General features: G+C 52.2%; 1 protein-coding gene across 1 annotated transcript; it reads left to right on the plus strand.

Moving 5' to 3' along the window:
- Nucleotides 1-345: 345 nt before the first annotated feature.
- Nucleotides 346-10,486, plus strand: CCDC124 (coiled-coil domain containing 124). The gene is made up of 4 exons (XM_010169120.1): nt 346-520; nt 8,926-9,112; nt 9,469-9,583; nt 10,190-10,486. Exons 1-4 carry the CDS (start codon nt 362-364, stop codon nt 10,392-10,394), a joined length of 666 nt encoding a protein of 221 aa, XP_010167422.1. The 5' UTR covers nt 346-361; the 3' UTR covers nt 10,395-10,486.
- Nucleotides 10,487-11,608: the final 1,122 nt, after the last annotated feature.

Below are 11,608 nucleotides of genomic sequence, written 5' to 3' on the forward strand. Positions count from 1 at the left end.
TTCTGGGATTCTGTGAGTTTTAGATGTTGTAATCCAGCCCAGGCTTTAAAAAACTTGGAACCTGAGCAGCCAGCCCTAAACATCAGCTCTTCTCTGTTGTTTCTTGTATAGGAAATAGTTAATTGTCATGAAAAGTAAAGGTTTAAGAGCCAGAACGTGGTGTCTGTGTGGGCTCCTCCTGGGTGAGCTGGGAGATGGTGAGATCTGCCCAAGATCTCTAAATAGCATGAGGCAATATGAAAAAGAGGTTTTCATGGTGTGAGCTCCAGCTCTTCCTGCTTCCTAGGGTGATAATGACCCCAAGATCCTGGTCAGGACAAGGATCTGAACCTCTTTTCTTCTCTGCAGAGCACCTTGAGTGATGCCCAAGAAGTTCCAAGGTGAAAACACCAAGTCGGCTGCTGCCCGGGCGAGGAAAGCTGAGGCAAAGGCAGCGGCCGATGCCAAACGCCAGCAGGAGCTGGAAGATGCCTACTGGAAGGATGAAGACAAACACGTGATGAGGAAGGAACAAAGGAAGGTGAATGATTAGTCAGGTAGAAGGGGATCTTCTAGCTGGTCCTTTACAAAGCCCCTGAGCTCCAGGCTTGCTCAGGAAGGGTCCCTGCTCTTCCTCTGTCCCCCAGGCGTAGCTGTCTCTCCACGCGTTGTCCTGCGCTTAGTTTTGGGTAGAAGAGCTGGAATTAGTGACTCTTCTGGGAGCTAAAAGAAGCCGAGTGTGGGAGTGAGTGAAAGCTTTGTATGATTCAGAAATCTGCTGGGTCTTGGAGCTGAACTTCCCGCAGGAGGCAGTAAAAGCTTTGTTGTTGGAATCATTTGAAATCGAATCAAGTAAAAGCTCAGGAGCTCCCCTGTAGGGCTTGATTTTTGACCAAGGAATTCTTTAGCTTTTCTTTCCTTCTTTCCTTCTTTCCTTCTTTCCTTCTTTCCTTCTTTCCTTCTTTCCTTCTTTCCTTCTTTCCTTCTTTCCTTCTTTCCTTCTTTCCTTCTTTCCTTCTTCATTTCCCTTCCCTTCTTCATTTCCCTTCCCTTCTTCATTTCCCTTCCCTTCTTCATTTCCCTTCCCTTCTTCATTTCCCTTCCCTTTTTCCCTTCTTCATTTCCCTTCCCTTTTTCCCTTCTTCATTTCCCTTTGATTTGTGTAGAAGGAGAAAGAAATCAGTGGGATTAAGGGTTACAAAGCTTTTTTTCTCCCCTCCCTAACTTGATGTGCTGCACATCAGGACGTGTCTCTCTCAAAAGCTTCTCTCTGGTTTACTCTTTCCAGCTTGCTCTGCCCTGGGTGCCCGTTTGCCTCAGTGTTTAATGAACAGAGCACTTCAGTGCTCCTTTGTGGGTTATTTGGTTGGTAACATTGTCCTGCATCAGTGTTAGACAAATCCTTCTGGTTTTGGAGGGATTTTTCTCGACAGAATTGTCGCTGGTAACTTCTCTGCCTCTTCTGAAATGATTTCTTTCCCCTCGTGCTAAGCAGATGGGGCTTCTATTGGTGTTGTCAGTGGGATTTATGGGGTTACTGGGTTTGTGCTGCTCTGTGAATTCGGTGTGCACTGAACTTTCAGTGTTGGTACTTGATCACACAGGCTGGGCAGGCAGGAAGCCAAGAGCTTCCCCGTGACCTTGATAGCTGCCTGCTGTGTACATCTGCGTGAGCTCACCCCTAAGATGTGTCTTGACGTTTGGAATTTGGAGTCCCGTGTGCTGTTCCCCAACACAATCCTGTAATGCTGCCTAATTACTTCCTGGAACAAGGAGGTATTATTGCTCTGCTTAAGATTTTGGCCAACAGTGACCTATTTGGGCTTCCAAAACAGCCTCCTGCAGGGAAGGGACATGGGAAGCTGGAGCAGGGAGCTGTGTCCTGAGCTGGAATTGCTGACTGGAAAACCAACATCCATCCCAGAGCTGCAAACTGGGTTTTAGAGAAACCAGTGAGGTGATTTCCACTCAGCACCTCAGCTGGCCCTTCTCCCACCTCCACACTTTGCTGGTTCTCCTGCAGGATCTCTGGATTTTCTTGAAAAGACCCAGAGTGCAGGAAGAATCCATGGGTGGGTTGGGCTCAGCAGCTTGGTGCTCCACAGAGGGGGACCAGCTGCCAGGGCAAGCTCAGCCCTGCTGCACCCATCTTGGTTGTGGAATTATTTCCCTTCCCTCCAACAAGAGCTCATCCTCTCCCTCTAATCTTGGGGGTTTGTGAGACTCTCCCCAGGGAAATTTTTCACCTGATGGGAACAGTGAAGGAGTAAAACTGAGTGTGAGCCTGTCAGTGTGTGAGTTGGAGCCCGTGTCCAGCTGGAACCAAACACACATGTGCATGGGCAGCTCTCCTCCCTGGAGAGCAGCTGTGGGGGAACCTCCCCCTGGGAGCTGCATATCCCTAGCCACAGCCTCTACATCTGAATTTCACCTGAATATCTGTGTTTTGGTGGGTTTGCCTCCCACGAGCTCCCTTGGCAGCTCACAGCAGGAAAAGTCTCTGCTTGGATGAGGATCTGTTCTGTCAGAAAGGCTCTGAGTGTAATTGTACCTGCACAGGGGCTCTTCCTGCTGTGGGAGCCTCACACAGGTGCTACCACAGCCTAAGCAAAGCTTGGGGCTTTGTGAGGGTGAGGACATGACCAACAGACAGGAGTGAGTGGGTTACCAGGGCAAAATAAATCAGTGAAACCTTCCTCATCTGCTTCTCCAGCGTGATCAGGCTGGAATATCCCCACAGAGAACAGAAGAAGCATCCCATCAGGGAAGGAATGTGTGACTCAGATTGGAAATGACTTTCCATCCTCATCCTGGAGAGGACAGAAACCGTTCACAGGAGTCAAACTTCTCCAGAGAAGTAGTTCTTTCACGGGTAGTGCTGGTGTGGAAATAGCACTGCTGGCCACAGCCATGGGCTGCAGGAGAGACTGGTGTTGCTCTCAGCTCCAGCACCCGGAGGAGGGGATGGCAGATGGTAGGAGGAAGCTCTCAGCACCTCCTCCCAGCGCTGAGCAGCTCTTCCCAGGCTCTCCGGGCGATGGCAGCAACACGTTAATGGTGTCACAGCACATCACCTCTGAAACCCTGCACTGCCAGCAGCCAGGGGTGGCAGGAGCCTTTGGGATGTGCTGAGACCAAACCCCACACACCCCTTTTATAGAACCATAGCATCCCAGACTGGTTTGGGTGGGAAGGGACCTTAAAGCTCACCCAGTTCCAACCCCCCTGCCAGCAGCAGGGACACCTTCCACTAGACCAGGTTGCTCAAAGCCTCATCCAGCCTGGCCTTCAACACTTCCAGGGAGGAGCAGCCACAGCTTCTCTGGCCAACCTGGGACACTGTCTCACCATCCTCACAGTGAAGAACTTCTTCCTAATATCTCATCTAAACCTCCCCTCTTTCAGCTTAAACCCATTTCCCCTTGTTTTGTCATTAACTGCCCTTATGAAAAGTCCCTCCCCAGCTTTCTTGTAGCCCCTTCAGGTACTGGGAGGCCACTAGAAGGTCTCCCTGGAACCTTCTCTTCTCCAGGCTGAAGAGCCCCAACTCTCTCAGCCTGTCCTCACAGCAGAGCTGCTCCAGCCCTCGCATCATCCTCGTGGCCTCCTCTGGACTTGTTCTAACTGCTCCAGGTCTCTCTTGTGTTGGGGGCTCCAGAACTGGACGCAGCACTGCAGGTGGGGCCTTACAAGAGCAGCGTAGAGGGGGAGAATCCCCTCCTTTTCATCCCTTTCCCCCCACAGATGACCACGGGAGCCTCTGAAATAGGTGAGAGCTCAGAGCTCTGTGTCTGTCCCGGGGTTTGGTGGCTCTGCCTGGTGATCTGGTGGTTTTACTGACGGGACAGCGATGCACGTCAGCGTGAATCCTTGAGGGTAGGGAAGCTTGATGTTCACAATGCAGCATGTGCTGTCGTGGGATTTGCTGTCACCAGGGGACTGGTCTGTTGTTTGCTGTGTTTTGGGGTTTCTTTAAATGCCACCTGCCCCCCCCTGCCCTCCTCTGAGAGCGACCTTCAGAGCTGATCTCTGCTGACAGCTGATCTCAGCCGCTCGGGTGGTGGCTCTGTGATGCATCAAGGAACATCTGAGCTAATATCACCAGCCTGTGATGTGTGTATTCCTCCTCTGGCACTTCAGCACGAGTCACAGCTTGTTACCTTCCCTGGAGAGCTCTGGCTGGAAAGCACAAAATCCACATCCCTTCTTGCTGGAAGAGTTTTTAGGTAACTGGTTTTCTTTTAACTTTTGAGTGTTTTCATCCTTTCTGTCCCTTCCCACTCTTCCTGTGCAAAGTGAAACTGCAGCTCAGAGCACAACCCTCCTCATCAGCCTGACCTCAGCTTGGTTTTCTCCATGCAAGTAGCTAAAGTGTGTCTGGTGGTGGAACAGCCATGGGCACGTGTGTGTGTGTCCTGGGTGAAGCTGCGGGCGGGTTTGGAAGGGTGACAAACCATTAAACCTGCTGGAGCGTTACGGGAAGAAGGGATTGGTGGAGTATCTGCCAAGGGTAGAGGTCTGGCAGCTGGAGTCAGACCTTCTCCTCTCTGGTGACCTTGGGTTTAGCTGCTCTGTGCCCTGCAGATACGCACGGGAAGATCTCACTGGCTGGGACTGCTGCTGGAGCTGAGGTGTCTGCTGGAAGGACACAGCCAAATTCCCAGTCTCCTTCCCTAACTCCCACTGGGGCTGTCTGGTTGAGGGAGGACAAGCTCTTCTCCCCATTCAGGCTGTTTTTGCTGAGTCCCCCTGTGCTGGGAGAGCAGTTCCTCCTCATCCAGCAGCAGCTCAAGACCCCTCAGCACCTTTCTGCTTGTCTGGTGTGTCGTGGTGTCGGCAGCACCATCCTGGGGAGGCCTCTTCGGTGGGGATGGCAAAGGGAGGGCGTGTGGGTGGTGTGGGAGTGAGGAGATGCTTTGTACTTGTGTACAAAGGGTCTGGGGAGAAATTCAAGTTAAATGCAGGGTGAGTACTCATGCTGGCAGAGTGCAGATGGTGCAGCAGGGAGCAGTGACTCCTTTGGTGAGGATTTGATGCCTTTCTCATCCCCGTGAGCCTCCATCATGGGGTGTGGGCTGGCAGGCTCGTGCACCAGGTCCCAGCTGCAGTGGTGTCACAGACAGGTGAGTGGTGACTTTCTCTCCCCATCCCCCTCCTCAGTCAGTGCAGAATTACTCAGCTGTGAGCACCAGCTTTTATTCAGATAAAATGCAAGATGGGTCAAATGACTGTTCTTCCCTCTTTGGAGGACGTCTGCGTGGGACCAAGCAGGCAATACTGAAATCTGATGGCTTGAGTGAGCACTGCAGAGGGCAGAGGTGTAGTGGAGGGACATCTGATCACACCAGGCTGGGCTTCAGACCCCAGAACCAACTTCCTCAGGTTCCTGTATCCCTTTGTGCTCGCTTGGACTGCCTGTGGGTGATGGAAGGGACCTGTTGGATCCCATCTCAAAGCTCTGATCCACCTCAGTGAGCACGTAGACATACTCCAGGTCGGTTACACCCCGCTGGCTTTTCACCTGCGTCATTTTTTGGTGTTGTTTTGCCCTTCTGCCCTGTGAGGAGCAGTGTTTTTCACCAGGCTGGCAGCAGGCTCTGCAGCCTTCCTCGGGGCCTCACGCTCAGAGGTTGATTGGGAACGCTGCCGCTTCAATTGACCGCTCGCTCTCAGCGCCGCCTGCGTGGGACCTTGTTCTCCTCCTGTCTAGGAGGTGGGAGGCTGTTCTGAAAGCTAATGAATTGTTCCTCACGCAGGAAGTTCTCTACGAGGCTGGAAAAATTCACATTTTAATACACAAATCCTTGGGAACAGAAGTGTCTGGCTAAAGAAATCTCACCCCCCTGCTCCTCCCAGTGCCCCGCGGAGCGCGGCGACGTCGAGGGAGAAAATTATTCATTTCCTTTCCACTTTTCTAATAGCTTTGTGGTACGTTTTCACTGAAGACAAATCCAAACCTCTCTTTCATCAAGACATTTAATCTGATTCATAAAGGATTTTCTCAGGTTTGGTTTGGCCCAACCTGAGAAAAAGTCTTCAACAATGACAGCGTGGGGATCGGCGATGAGGGTGACTCAGAGCTGCTGCTTTTGGGCACCGCAGAAGGTACGGAGCAAACCTGGAGGTGACAAGCTGCTGGAGAAACCTGAGCGAGGAGATTTTACAGGTCTTGTGACAAATTAACAACGCTGCCAGCTTATTTACTTTCTGCAAATAGAAACTCGATTGTAAATGCCAGAGAGCAAGGGAGTAGCTCAGCCCAACAGCTGAGGAAGTGGAGGAACTGGAGGTCCACGTGCACGACGGGAGGAAGGCTCTGCATCCAACTCGTGCCTCTGTTTCCCCTTCACTCAGTGGCTGTGTCCTCTCTGGAGAGTTTTTGTTTGAAAGGAGCTAACAGCAGCAGAGTGTTATCCTTGAATTTCTGCTCTGTCAGACGTGTCGTCGTCCCAGCTGGGCTGTGTGATGTGAGCCCGGCTGCTGAGCTAGCTGCCTTGTAGGACAGTTCCCTTTCTGTTATAAACAGGGGGAAAAGATAATCTTCTTTTAACTATAAATAACATTTCTGTTCTGAAATGGCTTGTTCCCTTCCCTGAGGTCATTAGTATTTGTGTATCCACTCTTTAGCTGTCTCCTGAATTATTCAGGCTGCAGCCACGCCGAGGTGCTCACCGTGCTCACTCTGGCTTTCCTTCTTCAGTCACCCCTGAGCTTCAGAGGTGGGATGAGCACTCAGGGAACAGCTTCTTTGCACCAACCCATGTTCTAGGCACGATAGCAGCATCATAAATACACTGTGCTGCTTCCCTTGCCTGTGCTTTGTGTCTAATTAAATGGTTTACTCTCTCTGTCTGCTGGACCTTCCGTGATTTCTGTGCCCTTCCTTCTGTTTTGGCACATTAATCTCACCATTTTAGGGTTTCTCCTGTATTCTTCCTTAAAACTGCCTGATGTTCAAGCAGAGGCTGGTGGTCAAAGATCCCACCTGGAGCTGGAGCTGAAGCTGGAGCTGTCCTGTGCTTTGAGGGTGGGCAAAGCCCCTGTGCCTGCTTGTGCTCAGGTGAATAAATTTTTAGAGGGGTAAAACACTCATCCCTCTCCTCTCATGTCATCCTCCCTGTTCTAGGAGTGGCCAGAATCCCTCCTGATCTGGGAGACCGAGTACATTTGTTTACTCAGCCTTTACTAGGAGAGGGGAGAGGCCGGACAGGGAAGCAGCAGGCAGGGAAAGCCGATGTCTTAAATAAATGAGTTTACACTTAGAAATGACACACGGCCCAGTTGCTGGGGCATTGTGTCTCAAGGCACTGGCAGTAAGTGTTTAATGAGCAAGAATTTCAAGACTGCCAGTTGTAATAAAGGCTTCATCCCTCTAATAGCTTTTTTCCCCCCCCAATCCTTGGCCCCAGCTGCTCGGAGGGGAGTTAGGTGAACCGAGCCTTCCCTTCCCCTCCCAGGGGGTTGAGAGGCCTGGTCCTTGCTGCTCTTGACAGAAACAGCAGCAGCCCCAGGGTGTGTTTTGATTCAGCATTTGTGGGCTTTGATTCTGTGTTTTGCTGAGTTTTTTTCTTTAAATTCTTGAGCCATGGAGGGACTTACTTTTTCCCCCTCTACTTTTCCCCCTCTACTTTTCCCCCTCTACTTTTCCCCCTCTACTTTTCCCCCTCTACTTTTCCCCCTCTACTTTTCCCCCTCTACTTTTCCCCCTCTACTTTTCCCCCTCTACTTTTCCCCCTCTACTTTTCCCCCTCTACTTTTCCCCCTCTACTTTTCCCCCTCTACTTTTCCCCCTCTACTTTTCCCCCTCTACTTTTCCCCCTCTACTTTTCCCCCTCTACTTTTCCCCCTCTACTTTTCCCCCTCTATCCCCCTTTACTTTTCCCCCTTTTCTTTTCCCCCTTTACTTTTTTTTTCCCCCTTTTTTTCTCATTTAATAGACTCTCAAACCCCACCCTTACTTCCCATCTCCAACATGGTCCCTACCCCAGCCTGTGTCATTCTCCTACTCCTTAAGCACCGCTGAAGATGGCGGGTTGCCTTACTGCTGGGGTGGTTTTTGCTGTGCAGCTGCCTTTGAGTAAACCTGTTCCATTAATGCTCCAGCAGTTTGTTGTATCATCCTCGTGAATAATGGATGAGAGCCCTAATTAAGTGTCTGTGTAACTAACCTCAATACGAAACGCTTCCCAGCACGTGATGCTGCCCCAGAGAGAGATGCTGTCTTGTTGCTTCTTTATTTTCTTGTTGTTTGTGTTTTTTAACCAGACCTTGGAGACCTTTGGGAGAGGAGGAAAAAAAAAACTTGAAGCCAAAGCACTGAAAGCCCCTCAGAGCCTGGTGCTTGGTCTTGTCACCCTCTTCCCTGGGCCTTGGAGGGCAAAGTGGCTCTTAAACTCCTTGTGAAGCACTTTAAAATTACCACAAGAGCTGCATTGCTTGTTGGATTCGATCTAACTGCCTACCCTGGCTCTCAGGGAGAGCGTGAGCCAGGCCTGAGGATGAATTCAGCCTCTTGACTGGCTCGTCTCAAACAACTGCTGAACTTTCAACCTCCAACCACTTATTAAAATTAAAGTGGAAAACTTAATCTGATTGTCAGCAGTCCTGGCTGGTACCTCCCGCTCCTTCTTGAGGGCAGGGTTGTGTTTCACAGTTCCTGACATCACGGGGAGCCAGCGTGTGGCCACAGGCAGGGCAGGGACACGGGGGAATTGTTATTGTGAAGGGCCAGGCCAGGCCCTCGCTGGAGTTTGAGGGGAACCAGCCAACGTCTCGTCTGATAAAGTGAGGTCAGTGCTGCGTTAGCCACAGAAGTGAGGTGCCTGTCCCTCTTCAAGTGGGATTTGCTGCTCTTTTAGGGGATAGTTTGATCCCTCTGCTTCTGCTGCTGCAGAGAGTGATCCATGGTGTAAGGATGGAGGTGACTTGGTCCTTTCTCCCTTCCAGGAAGAGAGGGAGAAGCGGCGGCTGGAGCAGCTGGAACGAAAGAAGGAGCTGCAGCGCCTGCTGGAGGAGGAAGACTCGAAGCTGAAAGGGAAGTCACCCAAGCAGGTCACTCCAGGCAAAGTCACCAGGGCCCAGATCGAGGAGACGATCAGAAAAGACCAGCAGCAGAAGGAGGATGCAGAGACAGGTTTGGTGGTACCATAGAAAGGCCCTGGCAGCCCCGGGTGGGGGTGGGAAGGGGGGGCTGTTCCTTTGACACCAACTGTCGCTGAAGGACACGGTGTTTGGAAGGGAAGAGCTGCCTGCAGCTGTTATGTGCTTTGCTGTGTGTGTGTCTAACACCCAAATAGGGGGAAAAGAACCCTCCTGTCTCCTTGAGGTGGAGAAGCAGAGCTGCAGAACAGGCACACTTGTCTTCCCGGGCTGGGACTGAACTCTGGCTTGAGTTTGCTCAGCACTTTCTTCAGAGTGCTGTGGAAAAGACTCTGCCTCTTCGGAGGGTTTGAGGTTGACAGTTCTCCCTTTCCCTCCCTCACTGTGCAGTGGAGAAGGAGAAGACTCACCTGGAGGTTCCCTTGGAAGAGAACATCAACAGAAGGGTACTGGAGGAAGGATCAGTGGAGGCCAGGACAATTGAAGATGCCATTGCTGTCCTTAGGTACGTGGCCATATCATAGCAGTGTCACTTTGAAGGTGTTGATTTCACAGAATCCCAGAATTGCCTTGATTGGAAAAGCCCTTTAAGCTCATGGAGTCCAACCATGAACCCAACACTGACAAGTCCCCTATGACTAACCCATGTCCCTCAGCACTGTGTCTACACGACTCTTCAATCCCTCCAGGGATGGGGACTCCACCACTGCCCTGGGCAACCCCTTCCAATGCCTCAGAACCCTTTCAGCAAAGAAATTCTTCCCCACATCCTCACATCCAATCTAATTTCCTTTCAAGAAATTCTTGCTGACACTCCCTCTGCCAGAACTGGCTTCTTTTTATGCTTTGACTGTGACTTTCCATCTCGACAGCCAGCACAGGACACGTCCCCTGCCCTGTTGTTCTCTGGAGAGTATTTGAAGTGGGTAGGGGAAGCATCACGGGGTTTCCTGCTTTATCACCCCGGTTATTCTGTAGGCACTTGGTTGCACTGACAGGGGATCAGAGCGGGGTGGGTGGCTGGTGCCTGCAGGGAGGTGTCTGTGATACGTGTCTCCCTCTCTCTGTCTCTGATAACGTGTCTCCCTCTCTCTGAATTCCCTCCTGGCAGCGTTGCCAATGATCTGGACCGGCATCCCGAGCGCCGGATGAAAGCTGCCTTCACAGCTTTTGAAGAGATCAACCTGCCACGCCTGAAGCAAGAGAACCCCAACATGCGCCTGTCCCAACTCAAGCAGCTCCTCAAGAAAGAGTGGATGAAGTCTCCAGAAAACCCCATGAACCAGAGGCACAAAGCTTACAACAGCCAAAAGTAGAACTAGAGCTGCTCGTCCCCCCACGGACAGCGAGCTGGAGCCCCAGGGCTCTGCTCGGATGAAGACAGGAGACACAAGGAACCTCCTCTCCTTTTGTTTCCCTTCCTTGCCCCCATTTTTTTTCTCTGTTCTTGGATTTAAGTTAAACACGAGGCCAGGGGACCCAGCAGCATCCTGCCATCTTCACTGATGGCCTGTCCCCCCCTGACATGCTCAGCCCTCCACAGGCAGCTGGCGCAGGGTGACCTGGACTGACTAATGCCACCTTCACGCTTCCCAATTCGCTTATTCTCTTAAAAAAAACCCCAAAAACCAGAAAAAAAAACCCCAAAACCAGCCACTAACTCCCTTCCAGAGCTTCAGCACGGGCAGCACTTGTGAGGTGACACATCAGGGAGGTAGGGACACCCCCCCTGCCCCCCCGTGCTGGCTAACACCGCGTATTAACCCGCTCACAGCCTGGACCTCAACCCAACTGCACCCACCCCTGTCTCTGTCGCCGCCGTGCTGCACCCTCCTGCTCTCCAGGGTGAGTTTTTTGGAGACCATCACAAGGAAGGCGCCTGTCCCTCTCTTGCTCGTGTCATTCTCGGTGCTGGGATGTCCCCAAAGTGATTCCAGAGTGGGATCACTGTTGGCTCTGCCTGCTGCCACCCACCTCTCTCTCTCTTCATCTCAACTGGCGCTGGGTTAGGTGGGGAGGAGGAACCAGGGAAGCTCTGTCAGCGCTGTGTTGTGGGGAAGAGAGAAAAGAACCTTCTGTCTTCGAGGAGGAATGAGAGACGGCCCAGCGCGGGTCCTGCCTGCACAGGACACCGGGGACAGACTTCTCTGTGGGACTTTCCTGGTGGCCTTGACCTGGACACGGTGCTGGTGAGACAGGGGGGTTCCTGGAGGGGCCACAACCTCCGTGCTACCCAAGAAGAAGGGGAAGCTGCTGCTTCTGCCATCGCTCCTTCCCCTGCCTGCTCCCAGGCTGGGGCACGAGGGGGGATGGGGAAGGGGATGTGAGACTGTGGGCTCAGCAGCTTCCCCCACCACTGGAGCAGGGTCACTGACCCGGCTGTGCCACCTATGCTCCCCTTGGGCCACAACCCCGTGGTCTGGCCACCAAAACAAATGGGTGAATCCCTTGGGAGGAGCGTGGCAGCATCCTGGCAGAGCTGGAGCCACAGCCCCTCTGCCCACCCAAACCACCCCAGTCCTCACCTTGA

The sequence above is a fragment of the Antrostomus carolinensis genome, unplaced genomic scaffold (assembly GCF_000700745.2).
Source record: "Antrostomus carolinensis isolate BGI_N321 unplaced genomic scaffold, ASM70074v2 scaffold33765, whole genome shotgun sequence".
Classification (NCBI taxonomy): Eukaryota; Metazoa; Chordata; class Aves; order Caprimulgiformes; family Caprimulgidae; genus Antrostomus; species Antrostomus carolinensis.

What these genes read in the sequence shown, in the direction of transcription:
- CCDC124 (XM_010169120.1), top strand. Translation starts at nt 362, where the DNA reads ATGCCCAAGAAGTTCCAAGGTGAAAACACCAAGTCGGCTGCTGCCCGG. An exon ending in GAAGGAGGATGCAGAGACAG is followed by an intron (nt 9,113 to 9,468) that starts GTTTGGTGGTAC and finishes CTCACTGTGCAG; the next exon opens with TGGAGAAGGAGAAGACTCAC. An exon ending in GATGCCATTGCTGTCCTTAG is followed by an intron (nt 9,584 to 10,189) that starts GTACGTGGCCAT and finishes CCCTCCTGGCAG; the next exon opens with CGTTGCCAATGATCTGGACC.